Source organism: Lytechinus pictus, chromosome 6 (genome assembly GCF_037042905.1).
Source record: "Lytechinus pictus isolate F3 Inbred chromosome 6, Lp3.0, whole genome shotgun sequence".
Classification (NCBI taxonomy): Eukaryota; Metazoa; Echinodermata; class Echinoidea; order Temnopleuroida; family Toxopneustidae; genus Lytechinus; species Lytechinus pictus.
In genome coordinates this window covers 19853410-19876322 of record NC_087250.1, presented here as the reverse complement: position 1 = coordinate 19876322, position 22913 = coordinate 19853410, and the positions used below count along the sequence as shown (strand labels likewise).

General features: G+C 36.9%; 1 protein-coding gene across 2 annotated transcripts; it reads right to left on the bottom strand.

The window, feature by feature from the left end:
* Nucleotides 1-11028: 11028 nt before the first annotated feature.
* LOC129262853 (calmodulin-like) lies at nt 11029-21452 on the bottom strand. 2 transcript variants are annotated; one of them, XR_010293938.1, is made up of 7 exons: nt 21151-21314; nt 17348-17381; nt 16597-16740; nt 14363-14483; nt 12802-12917; nt 11542-12044; nt 11029-11452 (listed from the first exon to the last, which is right to left on the bottom strand). XR_010293938.1 is itself a non-coding variant. In XM_054900840.2 (6 exons), exons 1-6 carry the CDS (start codon nt 21151-21153, stop codon nt 12019-12021), a joined length of 444 nt encoding a protein of 147 aa, XP_054756815.2. In that variant the 5' UTR covers nt 21154-21452; the 3' UTR covers nt 11029-12018. The 2 variants fall into 2 exon arrangements, 1 of the variants encoding a protein (XP_054756815.2); XM_054900840.2 differs by having other exon boundaries at nt 11029-12044; nt 21151-21452.
* Between the last annotated feature and the right edge of the window lie 1461 nt (nt 21453-22913).

Here is a 22913-nt window from a genome sequence, read left to right as displayed (position 1 = left end):
TAGACCTTCATCCATATAATCGTGGTAAGTGCTTAATTTCTGTTTTAACTATTTATTCGGATAATTATTTAGACCATACTTCACGCTACTACCGTGGGTATTGTGAATTACACGGTAAGCCCCTGGGCTCCGGCCCGCACAGCGGGCCGGAGCTCCCTGGGTTACACTCACACGTATTGCCAGGTTAGTATTAGTATACACCAACACCAGATTTCAACACTGTACGTACTTGAATTTTGAAAATCATCCAATGACTGTTGCCTTGCCATTGGTATCGCATACTCGTTCCCACTCACACGTATTGCGAGGTTAGTATTAGTCACTCACACAAGCTAATTACGAGGTTAGTTAGTATGTTATACTGTGCAGTGACTGGTGTTAAGTACTACTTTACTACTACTTACAGTACACGAATATTATAGCGTCGGACTGTACGCACACAGAAGCTGACTCCGGGATCTTTCGGAGGGGATCAATGGTTGCAGTTACCGATTATCTGCAAGTGCAAAGAAAATTCAACTGTAGATTGTAGGTCCTAAATATACAGGTTATAAGTACTGTTCCAGATCACTAGATATTCTGGAATTTACTTATCTATATCCACTATCCAGTCCAAATTCTGCCAGATTCTTCAAGTTCAAAATTGAAGGAAGCAGACTACACAGACATGACAGAAGGAGTCCGACGTCGCGACTAATTCTGCGCATCAGAATAGTATGGTATTTTTAAATAGGCACATTTGATGCTTGTATTTCCTTCTTCAATTTCTTCTAGTTATGTGACGGTAGGCCTATGACATATCTCGTACTTACTGTGAAAGGCCTTGCCAGCTGCAAAGGATCGACGAGGGCGTTTCTGGAAATTCTGGTCTTGAACTACATTTTTTTTCTTGTTTTTCTTCTTTATTTTCTATATTAATCGACACATTCATCCCCAGGTGCATGCAGCCTCTCTATTCTACCCCATCTTTATTTTTGTTTTCCCCTTAGACTTAGTTTTAGTTCCTCTTTCCCTTCCCATTATTTTCCTTCTCTCTCGATTTCTTTTCCCCTTATTGCTGGGGGATACCAAGGGTGACATGGATAGACAAGCAAACTTACTTGATCGACCCCCCCCCCTTGGCCCCATTGGAAATTATGCCAGTAGTCTTGTCTTGTCTTGGGTTAAGTCGGCATATGCAGACTTGCTGTACTCCGCCAACTTTATCAATTATCAATTCTCCAATGAACCAGTTTCTAACGTTCTCAACACTGTGTATATTATGCCAGGATATTATGTTGACTGTCAAACAAATATCCAACAAACTATAGTTTCCAACATTGTGTCAATGTTAACTGTCCAATAAACTATTCCAATTACGCTGTCCACGTTGTGCCATTGTCCGTTGTTCAACAACTCTCCATCAAACTAGTTTCCAACTTTGTCAACGTTGTGCCATTGTCGACTGTCCAACAAATCTCCAAGAAAATAGTTTCCAACGTTGTTCCTTTGTCGGTTGTTCAGCAACTCTCCATCGAACTAGTTTCCGACGTAGTCAACGCTGTGCCTTTGTTGGCTGTTCAACACCTATCCAATCAAACACGCGTTTCCAACGTTGTGACGTTGTTGGCTGTCCAACAAATCTCCAACACACTAGTTTCCAATGTTGTGCCTTTGTCTGTTGTTCAACAACTTTCCAACGTTGTGTCATCGTCGACTATCCTACTGATCTCCAATCTACCAGTTTCCAACGTTGTGCCAGTGTCAGTTGTTCAACAACTTTCCATCTAACTAGTTTCCAGCTTTATCAACGTTGTGTCATTGTATACTATCTAACTAATCTCCAATCTACCAGTTTCCAACGTTGTGCCATCGTCGACTATCCAACAAATCTCCATCGAACTAGTTTCTAGCTTTGACAACGTTGTGCCATAGTTGGTTGTTCAACAACTTTCCATCGAACTAGTTTCCAACGTTGCCAACCTTGTGTCATCGTTGACTATCCAACTAATCTCCAACCTACTAATTTCCATCGTTGTGCCATTGTCGACTGTCCAACAACTCTCCAACTAACAAGTTTCCAACGTCGTGTCATTGTTGATTGTTCAACAACTTTCCAGCGAACTAGTTTCCAACGTTGCCAACGTTGTGTCTTTGCTGGCTGTCAACAACTATCCAATCAAACGTGTCTCCAACGTTGTGACATTGTCGACTGTCCAACAACTCTCCAACTTACTAGTCTCCAACGTTGTGCCATTGTCGACCGTCCAACAAATCTCCAACAAACTAGTTTCCAACTTTGTCAACGTTGTGCCATTGTCGGTTGTTCAACAACTTTCCAGCGAACTAGTTTCCAACGTTGTGTCTTTGCTGGCTGTCAACAACTATCCAATCAAACGTGTCTCCAACGTTGTGACATTGTCGACTGTCCAACAACTCTCCAACTTACTAGTCTCCAACGTTGTGCCATTGTCGACCGTCCAACAAATCTCCAACAAACTAGTTTCCAACTTTGTCAACGTTGTGCCACTGTCGGTTGTTCAACAACTTTCCAGCGAACTAGTTTCCAACGTTGCCAACGTTGTGCCTTTGCTGGCTGTTCAACAACTATCCAATCAAACGTGTTTCCAACGTTGTGACATTGTCGACTGTCCAACAACTCTCCGACTAACAAGTTTCCAACGTTGCCAACGTCGTGTCATTGTTGATTGTCCATCATCTTTCCATCAAACTAGTTTCCAACGTCGATTCAACGTTAATCCATCAAGTTTTCCCAACGTCCAACGACTTTCAAGTTTCCAACGTGGAGCCAACGTTGGCTTGTTACCTGGGATGGCATGAAAATAAATCATTTTTGAGAGCTGATTTCTGCAATCTCTGATCACTATTTTGAAAAGTGAAGTTATATATCTGATTAGTAATACTTCCCCTTTACAATGATGACCACATAAAGTCATTATAAAATACTTTTGATTCTTTGGATGTATACTTTAAACATATGCACCCATAATGTACACAAGTCTATTAGAGAGGAAGTCAAACTTTTAACGAATATGAAATAAGGGGTTTGTTTCATGAACGGTTTTTGTTACTTCTGCCAACAGTTATTTCATGAAACTTGGCACATGGCTTCAGAGTAAAACTATCCAAAAGGTGCGCACACCAAAATAACAATTCGATACGGCACAGAGTGGGGCCAAGGCCTTGAACTTTCTTCTCATTTGCATAATTTTCGAATATTGTGTGCTCACTGATGCATTAAACATCGGGATTTTCATAAAAATCAAATCAAATGAACCATGCAAGGAGGTTTGAGACAGATATCCATAGTTACAAATTGCATTTTTTCCAATAACGTAAAAAAGAGCTAATCACATTCCACATGTTCATTCAAGCGTGAATGCTTAATTAAACGCCTTTGAATCATTGGAGCGTGTTAACTGGTCATGAACATAACAAAAAAATTGATAAAAGATCAGTTTCAGTTCCCAAAATGAAACAATACTTGCCTATGATATTTGAAAACCGTATTTTTTTTCTCAATAAATGTTCATTGAACCGTGAAACGATGAATATTGTTGAAGATACTCTTCCCCAAAATAACTGTCATCATATTCTATCATTTTTATTGATGAAAATGTGTAAAAATCCAATTATAGCAAATTTGGACTTGTGTTTATTCAACCGTGAAATTTAGCCAAAAAAATGTATCGTCTTTTAGAAAGTACCTTTTACAAGCCTTCTGACTATTTTTCATGATAAGAATGTGGAATCAGTTCCAATAAAATGGAATCAAAGTCATGATTTTTGGCTTGTGACTTTTGAAAAGTGACATTTTTGCCTTATGACGGTGCTCACTGAAGCATGACGTAAAATACATCCATAACATTTACTCAGATGGTAGCTTATAAAATTACCTACACGCTCATGTAAAAATATATCAAAAACTCGTATTGGTTCGGAAATTATTGATGTTTGTTCAAGGGGGGGGCTTACTTTTTTTGTTGTGTATACATTGCTCTTTTATCCTGCTTTCAAATAAATGGAAATGCTATGTGCACTTGTTTAAATAAAAAATAATAATAATATCCATATTGTAAAACAGTTTAATTGGGATATTGATAAAACTGTTCCATGGCAAATGTTACTTGAGCAAAATATGAAAGCTATAACCTCCAAAGCCAAATAAATCCGAATTCATATATACAAATATATTTAGGGCCTACATTGCTGTGAACCCAAAACTCTATTACGATCATATGATCTGGGAGCATTTCATCAACATTTTTGTGGGACAAGTTGTCAGGTCTGACATCTTTCCTTGATTTTGATTGGCGGAGAAGCAATGTTACCATGGTAACAGTCGGATGAAACATGCAGGACTTGTCCGATAACGCCATGATCTCTCAGTTATTAAGACCGGAGCAAATGTCGCGATAATAAAACGAGATCGAGTTGTGGGTCTTTAAACTATTTATTTCTAAAAATAATAATATTAATGATAATAATAATAATAGTAATAATAAAATATGAAATAATAATGTCATATTTTGTCTTCCTCCGCTGCCCCCACCTTCCCCTTACTTCTTCTTTCTTAACTTCGTGATAGATTTTGCTTATTTCTTATTGTTCCATAATATCTCCCTATCCCCCTCATTCACTCTATATACCTTTCTCATGAACGTCGCACCCTCAATAATATTTATTGCATATTTTGGAATGCTCTCTCCGTATCACCCCTCTCTCTCTCTCTCTCCCCTCATTTCTCTCATGACATATACACATCCTGACATACCCCCCCCCCTCTCACTCATTCTCTCTCTCTCTCCCCTCATTTCTCTCATGACATATACACATCCTCACATACCCCCCTCTCATTCTCTCTCTCTCCCTCTCCCCCCCCCCTCATGACATATACACATCCTCACATACCCCCCTCTCACTCTCTCTCCCCCTCTCTATCTCTCCCCCCTCATTTCTCTCATGACATATACACATCCTCACATACCCCCCTCTCACTCTCTCTCCCCCTCTCCCTCTCTCTCCCCTCATTTCTCTCATGACATATACACATCCTCACATACCCCCTCTCACTCTCTCTCCCCCTCTCCCTCTCTCTCCCCTCATTTCTCTCATGACATATACACATCCTCACATACCCCCCTCTCACTCTCTCTCCCCCTCTCTATCTCTCCCCCCTCATTTCTCTCATGACATATACACATCCTCACATACCCCCCTCTCACTCTCTCTCTCTCCCCCTCATTTCTCTCATGACATATACACATCCTCACATACCCCCCTCTCATTCTCTCCCCCCCCCACTCATTTCTCTCATGACATATACACATCCTCACATACCCCCCTCTCACTCTCTCTCCCCCTCTCTATCTCTCCCCCCTCATTTCTCTCATGACATATACACATCCTCACATACCCCCCTCTCATTCTCTCCCCCCCCCCACTCATTTCTCTCATGACATATACACATCCTCACATACCCCCCTCTCACTCTCTCTCCCCCTCTCCCTCTCTCTCCCCTCATTTCTCTCATGACATATACACATCCTCACATACCCCCCTCTCACTCTCTCTCCCCCTCTCCCTCTCTCTCCCCTCATTTCTCTCATGACATATACACATCCTCACATACCCCCCTCTCACTCTCTCTCCCCCTCTCTATCTCTCCCCCCTCATTTCTCTCATGACATATACACATCCTCACATACCCCCCTCTCACTCTCTCTCCCCCTCTCCCTCTCTCTCCCCTCATTTCTCTCATGACATATACACATCCTCACATACCCCCCTCTCACTCTCTCTCCCCCTCTCTATCTCTCCCCCCTCATTTCTCTCATGACATATACACATCCTCACATACCCCCCTCTCACTCTCTCTCCCCCTCTCTATCTCTCCCCCCTCATTTCTCTCATGACATATACACATCCTCACATACCCCCCTCTCACTCTCTCTCTCTCCCCCTCATTTCTCTCATGACATATACACATCCTCACATACCCCCCTCTCATTCTCTCCCCCCCCCCCCACTCATTTCTCTCATGACATATACACATCCTCACATACCCCCCTCTCACTCTCTCTCCCCCTCTCTATCTCTCCCCCCTCATTTCTCTCATGACATATACACATCCTCACATACCCCCCCTCTCACTCTCTCTCTCTCTCTCTCTTCCCTCATTTCTCTCATGACACATCCTCACATACCCCCCCCCCCTCGGCCCATATCATGCGCATACCCCACCCCCACCCACACATCTCTCCACCAATCCTCTATCCAAGTAAATACCCAAACCTTATGTAGAGGGTGAATATCATATAGGCCCGTCATATCTTATTCAAAGCTTCGTTAATTTGAGGGGTTCCATCGTGTCCCTGGGAAGAGGGGTGCTGCGTGTATAATTCTTCATAGGCAGCAGCACCCCCTTAAATTACTGAAGATGTGAAAAAAGGGGAAAATATAAATGAAAATGACCATCATTTTGTCGTGAAAAACTTTTTTAAATTTTTTTTGCTTTTAAAATTTCTCGGAACCAAAATGACCTACATATTGTGGTTAAAACTTTTTTCTTTTGCTTTTCAAATTTCTCGGACGGAAATGACCTCAATTTTGTAACCTAAGAACCCCCCCCCCCCATTCTTTTTTTTTTTTGGGGGGGGGGCTTTTTAATTTTTTTCTTTAAGAAAATCGCCTTCATTTCGTATTGAGAACCTTTCTCTTTTCTTTTTTTTTCCTTTTCAAATTTACATCAGCACCCCCATTAAAATCGTTCCGAAGGCCCTGGGTCCCATATGACATTTTCTCCCGCCCGGGGCTCCGGTGACAATTACTCCGTTGAATCTTTACAATATTCTGAACCAAAAGCTCTATTGCCGTCCTTACTCTAACCCTATGAGATATTGAGGCCCGTATTCTAAAGTCGGGTTTAATTTAAACTCTGGTTTTAAGTTGTGGTTTAACTATGGAAAGCCAGTTGTTACATAAATCTATAACAGTAGAGGTTCAATGTATCAGCTCATTTGACTCCCAAAACATTATTAACTGCCTGGGAAGGATAAGTATGACAGTTGTCTTCACCATGAAAGAATTAGTAAAGAGCACATGCAGTAAACATGAGAAGCATTTACTGTAAACAAAATTTTGAAACATTTGGCTTCCCAACATTTTAACACAGAGTTAGACCATGGTCTAAGTTAAACCCGACTTCAGAATACGGGCCTGAGAGTCTGGTGTTGTTACTTTCAAAGGTACGTGTTTCTACGAATTTTCATTTTTGCATTAAAATTAACGTTCTTTTTTGGCGTAAAAATGGTGCATTTCTTTTTATTATCGAGAGTATGATGTACGCGATTTTTAAAATAAGTCTTGTTCTCATACATGCATTCATTCGTGGTCAAAGTGTTTAAGCTTTTGATATAATTGGGAAAAGAGATTTAATTATTCGTGGGCAAATCTGTGCTTGATTAATTGCACAAAAAATTGATTTTATTTTGTTAATGTGAGCTAATACAGATCTTTTACATTGCATTTGCTAATTAATACCACCACTAGTTTATTATTTTAAAGGATGAAATACTAGGAACACGGGGGGGGGGGGAGGGGCTTTATCAATGAAAAAACATTGTTTTGTATTTTCAATTAAGACCAATTCTACTAACTTTGGGAAAAATAGGGGTGGCTGCAAATTTCCTTAATCCATAATGGTTAAATCATTACCATGATGTTGTGGAGAATTGGGTATGCACATTTGGATATAGAGTAACCACACGTGTTCAGGCGGTAAAACCCATGTGTAAAGGGAATTTCAAACTGCACAGAATGAAACAGTAGTCACACAATTACCTTATCTTTATCATTTATTCACATTTTCACAGACATTAATTGTATTCACAAAGGCCACAAATCTATATATTCTTTCCTTGAATGGAATTCAACAATGAAAATTAGGTTAGAGATCACAGAGTTAAAACAATATTTGATTTGATATGTAGAGTTTGCCCACACAAGTTACCTTAAAGCTTTAAGATGGTGACCACGAAAAGGTAATCGACGGATTTTATTTTCAGTAAATGGGCCGCATCACATCACATCCTCACATACCCCCCTCTCACTCTCTCTCCCCCTCTCTATCTCTCCCCCCTCATTTCTCTCATGACATATACACATCCTCACATACCCCCCTCTCACTCTCTCTCCCCCTCTCCCTCTCTCTCCCCTCATTTCTCTCATGACATATACACATCCTCACATACCCCCTCTCACTCTCTCTCCCCCTCTCCCTCTCTCTCCCCTCATTTCTCTCATGACATATACACATCCTCACATACCCCCCTCTCACTCTCTCTCCCCCTCTCTATCTCTCCCCCCTCATTTCTCTCATGACATATACACATCCTCACATACCCCCCTCTCACTCTCTCTCTCTCCCCCTCATTTCTCTCATGACATATACACATCCTCACATACCCCCCTCTCATTCTCTCCCCCCCCCCCCCACTCATTTCTCTCATGACATATACACATCCTCACATACCCCCCTCTCACTCTCTCTCCCCCTCTCTATCTCTCCCCCCTCATTTCTCTCATGACATATACACATCCTCACATACCCCCCTCTCATTCTCTCCCCCCCCCCACTCATTTCTCTCATGACATATACACATCCTCACATACCCCCCTCTCACTCTCTCTCCCCCTCTCCCTCTCTCTCCCCTCATTTCTCTCATGACATATACACATCCTCACATACCCCCCTCTCACTCTCTCTCCCCCTCTCCCTCTCTCTCCCCTCATTTCTCTCATGACATATACACATCCTCACATACCCCCCTCTCACTCTCTCTCCCCCTCTCTATCTCTCCCCCCTCATTTCTCTCATGACATATACACATCCTCACATACCCCCCTCTCACTCTCTCTCCCCCTCTCCCTCTCTCTCCCCTCATTTCTCTCATGACATATACACATCCTCACATACCCCCCTCTCACTCTCTCTCCCCCTCTCTATCTCTCCCCCCTCATTTCTCTCATGACATATACACATCCTCACATACCCCCCTCTCACTCTCTCTCCCCCTCTCTATCTCTCCCCCCTCATTTCTCTCATGACATATACACATCCTCACATACCCCCCTCTCACTCTCTCTCTCTCCCCCTCATTTCTCTCATGACATATACACATCCTCACATACCCCCCTCTCATTCTCTCCCCCCCCCACTCATTTCTCTCATGACATATACACATCCTCACATACCCCCCTCTCACTCTCTCTCCCCCTCTCTATCTCTCCCCCCTCATTTCTCTCATGACATATACACATCCTCACATACCCCCCCTCTCACTCTCTCTCTCTCTCTCTCTTCCCTCATTTCTCTCATGACACATCCTCACATACCCCCCCCCCCCTCGGCCCATATCATGCGCATACCCCACCCCCACCCACACATCTCTCCACCAATCCTCTATCCAAGTAAATACCCAAACCTTATGTAGAGGGTGAATATCATATAGGCCCGTCATATCTTATTCAAAGCTTCGTTAATTTGAGGGGTTCCATCGTGTCCCTGGGAAGAGGGGTGCTGCGTGTATAATTCTTCATAGGCAGCAGCACCCCCTTAAATTACTGAAGATGTGAAAAAAGGGGAAAATATAAATGAAAATGACCATCATTTTGTCGTGAAAAACTTTTTTAAATTTTTTTTGCTTTTAAAATTTCTCGGAACCAAAATGACCTACATATTGTGGTTAAAACTTTTTTCTTTTGCTTTTCAAATTTCTCGGACGGAAATGACCTCAATTTTGTAACCTAAGAACCCCCCCCCCCATTCTTTTTTTTTTTTGGGGGGGGGGCTTTTTAATTTTTTTCTTTAAGAAAATCGCCTTCATTTCGTATTGAGAACCTTTCTCTTTTCTTTTTTTTTCCTTTTCAAATTTACATCAGCACCCCCATTAAAATCGTTCCGAAGGCCCTGGGTCCCATATGACATTTTCTCCCGCCCGGGGCTCCGGTGACAATTACTCCGTTGAATCTTTACAATGTTCTGAACCAAAAGCTCTATTGCCGTCCTTACTCTAACCCTATGAGATATTGAGGCCCGTATTCTAAAGTCGGGTTTAATTTAAACTCTGGTTTTAAGTTGTGGTTTAACTATGGAAAGCCAGTTGTTACATAAATCTATAACAGTAGAGGTTCAATGTATCAGCTCATTTGACTCCCAAAACATTATTAACTGCCTGGGAAGGATAAGTATGACAGTTGTCTTCACCATGAAAGAATTAGTAAAGAGCACATGCAGTAAACATGAGAAGCATTTACTGTAAACAAAATTTTGAAACATTTGGCTTCCCAACATTTTAACACAGAGTTAGACCATGGTCTAAGTTAAACCCGACTTCAGAATACGGGCCTGAGAGTCTGGTGTTGTTACTTTCAAAGGTACGTGTTTCTACGAATTTTCATTTTTGCATTAAAATTAACGTTCTTTTTTGGCGTAAAAATGGTGCATTTCTTTTTATTATCGAGAGTATGATGTACGCGATTTTTAAAATAAGTCTTGTTCTCATACATGCATTCATTCGTGGTCAAAGTGTTTAAGCTTTTGATATAATTGGGAAAAGAGATTTAATTATTCGTGGGCAAATCTGTGCTTGATTAATTGCACAAAAAATTGATTTTATTTTGTTAATGTGAGCTAATACAGATCTTTTACATTGCATTTGCTAATTAATACCACCACTAGTTTATTATTTTAAAGGATGAAATACTAGGAACACGGGGGGGGGGGGAGGGGCTTTATCAATGAAAAAACATTGTTTTGTATTTTCAATTAAGACCAATTCTACTAACTTTGGGAAAAATAGGGGTGGCTGCAAATTTCCTTAATCCATAATGGTTAAATCATTACCATGATGTTGTGGAGAATTGGGTATGCACATTTGGATATAGAGTAACCACACGTGTTCAGGCGGTAAAACCCATGTGTAAAGGGAATTTCAAACTGCACAGAATGAAACAGTAGTCACACAATTACCTTATCTTTATCATTTATTCACATTTTCACAGACATTAATTGTATTCACAAAGGCCACAAATCTATATATTCTTTCCTTGAATGGAATTCAACAATGAAAATTAGGTTAGAGATCACAGAGTTAAAACAATATTTGATTTGATATGTAGAGTTTGCCCACACAAGTTACCTTAAAGCTTTAAGATGGTGACCACGAAAAGGTAATCGACGGATTTTATTTTCAGTAAATGGGCCGCATGGCCATTTCGTCAGTGAGCAGGCTGGCGAGAGGATAGTGTTTTAGTTTGAGCTGCAAAATAATTGATGGTCGGTGAACTTGCCCTGGACAGTATTTATCACTGTTAAAATAATTTAAACAACTCTGTTCACGATGTGAATCGCACATTAGTTGTTTAAACAGTTTAAACAAGTGTTTAAAATCTTAAACAACCATGCTTACATCATTGATAATTAAATATTTGAATTTGTTGTTTAAGATTTTAAACACTTGTTAAAATTGTTTAAACTACTATGCGATTCACGTAGTAAACAGCGTCGTTTATATTATTTTTATTAACAGTGTAGATGTATTAAAAAGATGGTCGAATGGATGTCCGACTGTCTGCACTTTTCAATATCATCACTATCACAGGACAATATGGTTTCATTTACTAATTCCTATTTAGAAAAAAACAACGAGTAAGCTCCAAGTGCTGTGTATTAACTAAAAACAGAAGTAAACGGAATAGCACGAGTACCCCAGAATCGTAACGCTGATTGGCCAGACTCTCGGCCCGAGGATGACGATCGAGCTCAGTGAACATGGTGAATGGCCGATGACGTAACTGAATGGGTTGGCGTATACGCACCGGGCATGTTTGTTTTAATATTCACTGTATTTACTTCTAAATAATAACTTAAGATGTATCAAAATAGAAAATGTATTACACTGGAATGAAGACAATATCGCCACATTATGAAGATGATGATAGTTGATCGGGCTGAGTTTACTTCAACAGCATCGCAACGAATTCTGTTAAAAGAATAATTAGATTTGAGAAGAAGAAGAAGAATTAATATAACGTTAACTGTCAATTCATTTTGAATAATGATACAAATGCCTATTCAATGATAAAGAAATTAATTGTGTTTTTCTTTTTTATTATCAATGGAATGATAATTTTCTTTTACTATTGTTGTTATCAATTGTGGTCTTATACTATTGTTATCAATCTCTTTGAATCTGTTATCTCTGTACTCAAATTTTACGATAAAAGATAGATGTGCGTGAAGAATACTATTTATAAAAAATCTATTTTATTCATGAAGAAGTTTATGACAGAATCTTTTAAATTATCATTGGGAACATACATTTCTCCAAACATTACACATTCAGGATCTGAGAAGATGAATAAGCAGGATGCCATAACACCGTTTCACTTTGGGAATTTTGTTTAAGGTTGTTCTAGTTAGCAAGCTCCTGTCATATCTGTTATCAAACTTAATTGACTCATACTAAAATGAATTTAAAACGTTGAATGGATTTTTTGTAAAACTGTGAGATTTTGAGGTCCCAACATTGTTACCTGCATGTGTCTTTGATGACTGCATAAAAGGAAACCCTGAATATACATATACATCATGATTCCCATGTAGTATTTCAAAAAGAAAATAAATCGATTGATTCTGACCATTTTTGCAGGTCGGAGTCGGACACATGATATTCATTCAGCAATACGTTGATTATTTTGACCAATCCCTTATCTGTTAGGGTGTAAAGAAAGACTCACCATCATAATTTACTGTTCCGTCACCATCTTTGTCAGCTTCCTTGATCAATGCATCGACATCCTTGTCACTCAGCTTCTCACCGAAGTCAGCAAAGACCTGTTTGACCTCATCATGGCTAGCAATCAAATTTAAGATAGAAATTACTGGGTAGTTGATTGGTTAATTGATTGACTGATTGATTGGTTTATTGGTTGGTTGATAGAATGATTAGCCGTTTGGCTGAGTGGTTGTTTGATTGATTGATTGATTGATTGATTGGTTAATTGATTGCTAGATTAGTTGATTGCTAGATTGATAATATTGATTGATTGACTGGTTAATGAATGGTTGGTTAGAGTGGTTGGTTGATTGATTGATTGAATGACTGACTGGTCGGTTGATTGGATGATTGATTGGTTTATTGACTGACTGACTGATTGATTAAATGGATTTATTGATTGATTGATTGATTAATTGATTGATTGGTTGGTTGTTTGATTTGGTGCTTGATTGATTGATTGATTGATTGATTGATTGATTGATTGATTGGTAGTTTGATTTGTTGATTGATTGATTGGTTGGTTGGTTGATTGATTGGTTGATTGATTGATTGATTGATTGGTTGATTGATTGATTGGTTGATTGATTGATTGGTTGATTGATTTATTGGTTGATTGATTGATTGATTTGTTGTTTGATTTGTTGATCGATTGATTGGTTGATTAATTGGTTGGTAGTTTGATTTGTTGATTGATTGATTGGTTAGATGTTTGATTTATTGATTAATTGATTGATTGATTGGTTGGTTAGTCGGTTGGTTGATTAATATTGATTGATTTGTTGATTGAATGGTTAGATGTTTGATTGATTACAATTAATCAATACTACTGACTGACAGATTGACTTTTTGATTAAAAGATTAATTATCTGATTAATTTGTTGTTTGGTTGATTGATTGATTGATTGATTGATTGATTGATTGATTGATTGATTTAACAATATGTGCTTTCATTGAATGCCTGATCATGATTGGAAAGAAAATATATTAATTGTTTGCAATATATGCTTGTTGATTGATTGAATGCTTAACAAATATTTGTATCAATTGATTGGTTGATTAATAGATCGAACACATTGTGTACTGATTGGTTGGATGCCTCATTGAAGAAAAATCATTGACTGCACTATTATGTTTATAGATTGAATTGATTGAATTCATTGTATGTTTATGAATTAATGAAATGATAGAATATGTGTCAATTTGCTATCAATTGTTTGATGAATTGATTCTTTTATTAATTGATTAATGATTGATTGACTGAATGGAAAAAATACTAAAGGATCTGAAATATACATTTTTAAGAAGATACATTATACACAATTCAAAGAAATTAATTGAAAAAATATGATGAGAAAAAGTAGACAAAATAATAAACAAATGAAAATTGAAAAAAGCATTTATTTTTTTCTCGATTTTCTTCTTTAAAGCAATTTTCGTAATTGTACAAGCTGAAATATTTTTTTCTTAGAAAAAGTATCATTATTGGTATGGTGTCCTTCAACAATTTTTTTTTCTGTTACCTCAGTGAACCGCTGCCATCCTTATCCATAGCCTGGAATGCAGCTCGAACCTCGGCCTCTAACCTCTGAAGAGCCTGGACGACCACTTTCACGAACTCATCGAAGCTGACTGATCCATTTCCTTTGACGAAGAAAGGACATCATTGTGTTATTAGGGCATTTTCGAAACCATTAAGGCGACCGCACACCTTACGATTGGTCTGCGACCCAATTTCAGAATAAAATGTAGTAGAATTTGATGATAATATTGAGACTTGGAATATCTTACTGTGTAATGTTCTAAATCATCTTACGAATACATATATTCAAACCTGTGACTATGCTATCATCCTTCATAGAATAAAAGCAAATTTAATATCTAGTAGTAATGACGTCATAGCAGTCTTACGATTGGCTACGATTTGAAACTAATGTGGACTTTACTCCAAAAATAAAGGCTTGCAATCTTTCAAAATTGATATATTAGTATTCTTTCAATTAATTTTAACCTCAAATCAAATGATTATTATGTTCCATTCACATTTTAAGAAAATGAGTAAAATGCGATTTGTTCCAAAATCGGATTTCCCGTCCGTTCCGAATCTTACGACGATGTTCTGTCCCGGTCCACGAACTTTCGACAATGTCCTCTAATTATTTTCATGGGATTTGACGAGCATTTTCAATAGATTCTAAACGTTCCAGAGAGCGTCTACGAAAATACCTTAATGAAGTAATCAAAAAGGTCTTAAATGTCCAACTCATCCGTCCAACTGGATGATTATTTAAGGACAAACATATTCTTTCATTCTTGCAACGAAAAAAAGAAGTAATTTCATGAACTACTATGGGCCTACCCAACGAATGACGTTATTTACGACGAAGCCATAATCGTGTCTTGTTTTAAATATGATATAGGTATATTTTTTTCGATCTTGGCCACGATTGTTGGTCATAAATGATTTTTAGATCGGGGGAATGAAAGTCTCAATCCTCAATTTCCTCAGGCGATGGGGCAAGCCTGAAAACATTTCTTTTTTTTAAATATCAATTCGTAAACGATATACCAGTGAATGCCGATATGAATAATGTTCGAATTGTGATTTACAATATATATATATTTATAAAAGCCAGGCTTAATTTAATTTCGAGCTTCAAATTAAAACGTCAAAAGAGGAGATGTCTAAAAATAAGAAAGAAGATGGTGCAGGTGCGAATTTAGATTATACAAAGAATTTATGTTATCAACGTCGAATATACTAATTGACAAGTGTATAAGTTATCAAAAGTGGACAATTTGTTTTTAATATTTGGGCACAAAAGTCATACACACATTTCTATTGTCTTAAAAAACATCTTCCCTCCATATAGCTTGTACTGTACTATAAAATGCTGAGAAACTAGATAATGAAATGTGATATTTTAGAAGTGTATGAGAAGACTACGATACCGTATGGTACCGTATGGTTAAATCTGCCTACCCTCATGTCACGCAACATATTGTATACTGGTTTAAGAGGCCATGTTATTGAACTCCGTTCTGTCTTTGCTTGGGTGTTTGTATTATTCTATAGGCAAGAATATTCATGTATATACATACATGAATCCTATAGGTTTATTTACATTAGGCATGTCCTCATTAGCCACTTTATGTACATGTGAGCTGACCTTCACAAAATTCAATGTTCAACAATATGGTAAATACAGGCCATTTGCCTCAAAATACCGATTATTGGTATTTGGAGCTTGGGGTTAAAACTCAAAATGAAGAAATAATGATAATTATCATTATATATCCTTATGTAGTTCCTAAAATTCTCTACAAAAAATTATAAGCACTCTACAATAAATTAAGCAATTAATTAATATAAAGCTTTGCACTATACTGTCTTAATCAGTGGCGTACAAATAGGGGCTTGGGTCGCTCCCCCTCCCCCCCAAAAAAAAAAAAACACACGACCAAAAAAAAAGAGAAAGGGAAATAATTGAAACAGAGAAGGGTGAAATATGATATTATTTTCTGAATATTATTACAAAATGTGACATTTGTAATAAAAATGTCAAAATTTCGGCTGGCTCCCTTCGCTCTCTCGCAGATTTTGCCCGGTACGCCATATCTACCCCTCTCAAATTTTTGGCACATTACGCCCCTGGCCTCAATCAATATTAGCGTCACAATCTATTCATCCCCAATAACGTATTCAGCACTATATTATATATATATATGTGTTTTTCCTCGAATTATATATTCTTACCATCTAAATCAACTTGTTTGATTAATTCCTTGATTTCTTCATCAGGTACGGTCCAGCCAGCTGATTTCAATGCCTCGCCCAACTCTGCACATGTTATGGTTCCATCTCCGTTCTTATCAAACACGGCAAAAGCTTCCTTGAAGCCTAGGGAGGGAAAACCAAGATTTGATTTAAAAATGTTTCTTTTCGGTTCAAAGAGAAAATACATATCGAACTCAAAAAAATATTTATTTTTGTTAGAGAGAGAAATCACATATCCTTTTCAAGAAAATGATTTTTTTTTCGATACAGAGAGAAATTCACAGTTACTGCTCAATTCGTTACAAAGAGAAAAACACATACCTAATTTCAGTTAACATTTATTGTCATTACAAAGAGAAAAAGCATATCCAATTGAATAAGAAAATCATTTCGTTAAAAAGAGAAAAAAAGTAACATATGCAATTAAAAAAACCCGTTTATTTCATAATAAAGAGAAAAAATACAAGTATATCGAATTCAATTCAAGAAATGTTTACTTTCGTTAAAGATGTTAGAGAGAAAAAGAAGTCTAATATCAAATTTAAGTCAAACACCGAATAAATGTTAAAACAACATTAGTTTGATTTTAAATTGGTGTCAATTTCATAAAACTTGTTACAAAAACAAATAGGCAATAACAGTTAAAGGCTACTGAAACCGACAGGTCGGTGTCAATATAATTTATATTTCGAGATAATACACAATTTTGAAACAATAAAAATCCACTCACGTGCCATTTGTTCGTCAGTAAGCTTCTCAAGAACCTAAAAAAGGAGAAAATAGAAATAAGAATTTATTTTAGCCTAAGGCCCAGATATAATGTACGTAAGATTATTTTGATCATGTCGCTATAATAAACCATCAAGAAAGGTAATGAGCAATGAAATGTATATGGATGTAGTAGATTGATTAAGAAATTATTGTTTTTAGTGAAATTGATTTGCAATATATTTTACTTTTTTCTCTCCTTACAGAGAGCTGGGCAGAGAATGCGTGCTAATGGAGTGATTTATCAACCGTGGTTGTCCAATTACCTCCGCCAGTAATCATAACCATATTTGCTCATGGGAGCCATTAGCAGCCTACGCCAAATCTCCCCAAGATCCTAATCAGTCGCACACAGGTGGGGGCTTTGGGGAGCTTGCCTTCCCCCCCCCCCCCCAAAAAAAAAAAAAAAAAAAAAAACTCACGACCAAGAAAAAAAGGTGAGAAAATGAAAGAGAGAGAGAAAAGAGAAGTATTCTATTATTTTCTTAAAATGTCAAAATCTAACACAATGGATTTTTGTAATAAAGATGTCGAAATATTTTCACCCGATGCCATGGCTGACTCCTTCAAAATATTGGTTCGTTACGCAACTGATCTCAATGTTTAATCGTTTTACATATCAGCAGGGGTGATGCTAGAGCATTTAGATGGGAGACAAATACTTAAATGTATATGTATTTTCTCAGTTGCACAACAGAGGTAATCCCTCTCATTTTTATACTTTACATTTCCTTCTTTTGCCCCATTTCTGCCTCGTTTTTCCCCTCCTTCTTTTATGTTTCACTACTTGAAATGTAATACACTGTTCAAAAGGATTGGGTAAAATTTTAACCACCACGAGGATAATTATGTGTCCAACCAATTTGGGGCAGTATTTTACACAATGCGGGAAGCAAATTGTCCAGTATAAGGTTGAAAAATAAGCAGCAATTACTTTAGAATGGGCAAGATTTTCATCACACTGGATAAATAAAAAAATACCCAAAAGAAATGCCCGAATGTTACCCTTATGGATCATTTTAACCCAATATTTTTTAGAGTGTCCCCTATGCCGCCCTTATATTTGGTTCAATATTTTATAAACTGACGGATGATTCATCTGCACGCATTCTTCACTCATTTGACGATTCGAAAGGAAATTTTGAAGTTAAACGTGTTCGAATAGATTGAAAATAATAAAGGGAAAGATATAACATGTAGACAGACATGAAATATATATATAGAGATAGATAAATATATAGATAGATAGATATATAAGTGATAAGTATACTGATCCAAAATAGCATTCCATTTTTGTACATTTTCTTCAATTTCTTGATATAAATTAAAACAAGAGTGTTCTTCCTAAAAATAAAATAAAATAAAAATGTTGTAATACAATATATGTATGTATATATATTTATATATATATATATAACAGCCTCAGGATAATGAGGAAAAATTTATCAAAAGTTTCTGGGAAAAAACGAGCGAGCAAAATTTTAATACAAAATCTTTTTAAATATATTGAATATATGCTCTGCTTTATACAGCATTGAGCACTTTGCACAATCATCGGCATCTACACATCTAAGGATATATATATATATATATATATATATATATATATATATATATATATATATATATATATATATAAAAGGCATTTAAAACTTATAATGATTACACAAATTATGTGCTTGCAGTTTTGCTTTCTGTAAATATATATATATTTTTTTTAATTTGGTAGTATATAGACAGAAGGGTGCCCCCCATACACACACACGACATAGTCTCGACAAAAATCGGGTCATAATTATTTTCATTTCTATAATAAATTGGTAGCGTGGTTAGACATCTTATCATCACGTGTTCACCACACATGTACATCTGGAGGTGGGGTTGGTGAATAATTAACAGACACTTAAGGATTAATTTCTTTAATCATCGTCTGGTACGTACATCTATCACAAAGACAAATAGTATTACAAGGTGCGTGCGAGATAATGGCATCGAATGGGGGAAGGGTGTGCAATGGGAGGGTCCCGTGCAACAACCAACCTTATTTCGCCAACCCTTTATTTAACGTGTTTAAAATTAATCCCCTCGACACGGAATATATTTCGCGTATACGTGGTTTCATTTGAGAAAAGTAATGATGAAAAAAGGTGCCTTTTTAGTCTAGTTTTTTTTTCTCGGATTTTTGCAAACCCCCTTGAATTAACCCCTATATGCTATTGAAGAAAATAATAGCCCCATTATTTTCTCTTTTTTTCACCCGACCCCGAATTCATTCCGCGTATGGCTTACTTTGCATGGGCTTGAGGACGATCGTTTAATCATAATTTGAGAAAAGTAATGATGAAAAAGGAAGTGCGTTATTAGTCTAGTTTTAATTTTTGCAGCCCCCTCCATTACCCTCAAATGCTATTGAAGAAATAGCCCCATATTTTTTTTACTTTGATTGTTCCTTGTAAACACTAAAATGGTATATTTTACTTGTAAAAAAATCGAGTAAAGAAATGTAATCATATTATGGAAGAAATAAAGAAATAAATGAAAGAAGCGGTGCAAATAAAGGCGCTTGAGCTTTTCTTTCGTCAAAGCAGTATAAATATATGAACAAAGTTTAAAATGAGTTTCGATTCTGGATTCCATTCTTCACTTTGTTGAAGCGACATCATTGATCATCGATCGTGACTGCAATGTCTGAAAAGAGCTGGTTATTAATTTTGTGATAAATGGGCACTCGGATGAAAAACGAAACTTTCAGCCTTATGAAGAGCCGCCCTTCTTGATATAAGGAAGCTGCATGTTTGAATAGCGATATTTTAATATCGGCGAATTTATAGAGAACCTCATTAGTGTTAAGGGGTGACCCAGTCCGGTGGAGACCCCCACCCCCCCAAAAAAAAATATATAAAAAGAATAGGGCTAATGAGGTTTAAAAGAGACGGTCCAAGTCGTGCACTGCAAAAACTTCGGTGTTGATTTAACACCAGCCCGGAATGTATTTATGTCCACACCAGGGAAGTGTTGAAACAGCACCAGTTTGGAATCAAACCGATGCTGTCTTACTAATTGGTGTTGTATAAACACCTTTCTGGTGTTAGACCAAAACGAAACTGATGTTGTTTAACACTTATCAGGAAACGATATAGATTCCGGGTTGGTGTTATATATCAACACCGGAGTTTTTGCAGTGCGTAACTCCATGTTTTCCATGTTTAACCCTCTTATAATTGAAAATATGAGGCCATATTTCAGATCACCTTGTCCCCTCAAAAAGTTGCAGATCATCGATTAACTGATCAGTGGTGATGAGTGCAGCTCGGGGTCAGCCCCCCCCCCCCCCCCGTAAAAAAAGTTTTCACGATCAAGACAAGAAAGAAAATGGAGAGGGAAGAGTAAAATGTACATTAATTTCCCAATATTTAGTGTCAAAATCTATCTAAAAAGATTTTTGTAGTAAACAGTCAGAAAATTTTGCTCGCTCGTATTTTCCGAAAAACTTTTGATAAATTTTCCTCATTATGCTGTTATGTGACAAAATAATATGCCAGGCATCTTCATGCCCAATATTTCACTAAGTTTTTAGTTGGAACGCCACACAGGCCAGGCGAAATCTGCAAAATTCGACCATACAATAATTTTTCCAAACAACAAATACAATATTGAAAAGTCTAAATTTTAGAAATGACCCGTTATGATGCAGATAGTTTTGAAAGTTTCTGTCATCAAATTCACAATGACTAATAAAAATATATTAAATCTCATTCAACTTACCATGATTGCAGTTTTATGGATCAAACTAAGCGAGGATGGACGAAATGAATGATGTGGTTTGGTTGCGTGCTAACAGCGGAGTGATTCGAATTTGATAACGAAACTCTGCATTCGCCCAAACAGTCATCATTTTGCAGGGTTAATGACTAACACATTAAATCCGTACGTTGATAGAGTATTTGAGTCCCTTTTATTCAGCTCTGTAATTATTAACTATTATGATGTAATTATTTACTCCGGTGACGTGTGGTATGAGCATTATGACGCTATACATCATATAAAGAATGCAGAATGTCGAGTGTACATTATTTGATTAAGATCAACTCACTAATTAAAATTGTTCATTGTCTGCATGCTCCTTCCATGTCATAAGGAAGGCGGGAAACTCATTTATCAATGGATGTCCCACCCACTCAATTAAGTGACTTATTAGAAATATTATTTTTAAAACATCAATGGGGTGGACTGTTTAGCAAACATTTGGTATACCGTTTGTACATGAATGAATGAATGAAATAAAATGAAATAAAATCGTAACAACGAATGATTATGGATGTGATGGAGATAGATAGATAGATAGATATAAAGAAATATTCATACAGAAGATAACGGTGGGTCTTTAATTTCTTGCAGCAGTTTAGTGCTTAACGAAAAAGTCCAGCACAACAATAGTTGATTTGAATAAAAAGAGAAAAATCAAACATGCATAACACTGAAAATGTCATCAAAATCGGATGTAAAATAAGAAAGTTATGACATTTTAAAATTTCGCTTAATTTCACAAAACATCCTGGCTGGTATGCAAATGAGGAGACTGATGACATCATCCACTCACTATTTCTTTTGTATTCTATTATTTGAAATATTCTAATTTTCTCCTCATTGTAAAGTGATACAATGATTAATTCCTCCCTGAACAGGTGGAATTAGCATTGTTTATATGATTCAGTCAAGTTGGTCCTTATTGTCGAATCTCTAAAAAATGAAATATTGTATAATTCAAACAATAAAAACAAGAGAAATAGTGAGTGATGGAGATCATCAACTGACTCACCCAGTTGTGCATATCATTGTTTTGTGAAAAATAAGCGAAACTTTAAAATGTCATAACTTTCTTATTTTACATCCGATTTTGATGAAATTTTCAGCACTATGCTAGTCAGCATTTTTCTGGGATGGACTTGACCTTTAATCAATTAGGATGATGTGAAGGGTCTGCACTAAGAATGATAAACAGATAAAGGGAAGGGAGGGTTGATCCTTGGTCTTAGAGATGTTGCATGCAACGCATTGAATTCCGTTTTGTAATTGGTTGCTGTAGAGAATATGTACTTTAAAAAATATATATGAAAGCAAATGTTAGCCCATAGACAGAGTGTATTTGTCTATCCATTACTGATCATCAATCGGTTCTTTTGAGCATCTATGGTTTGGGTGTAATCAATGTTATTATTATCAGTTATAATTTTTCTTTTTATTCAGATTTTGTATAAACTTTGTATAAAATTATAATAAATTTTGCATAAACGATTTTGTTTAATATTCACTTATGTTATTTATTTATTTATTTATTTATTCGATCATCCAGAATTATATCATTTCTATTTGTTTAATGTTTTGCCTTGACACTGACATTCTGGAGTAATTAAGTTGGAATCGATAGTTACATAGAATAAAGAAAATCCATATTTTATTGTTCGAAATAGACATGAAATGAAATAATCCGAAAATTTACTTTGCCCAATTGATCGTGGGCCCGGCAG

Excerpts from the sequence above, each read along its gene's own strand:
- LOC129262853 (XM_054900840.2), bottom strand. Across the intron at positions 12,918-14,362 it reads GATGGCAGCGGTTCACTGAG|CCATGATGAGGTCAAACAGG; the intron begins GTAACAGAAAAA and ends TTTGATTGCTAG. Across the intron at positions 12,045-12,801 it reads CGGAACAGTAAATTATGATG|AATTCGTTGCGATGCTGTTG; the intron begins GTGAGTCTTTCT and ends TTCTTTTAACAG.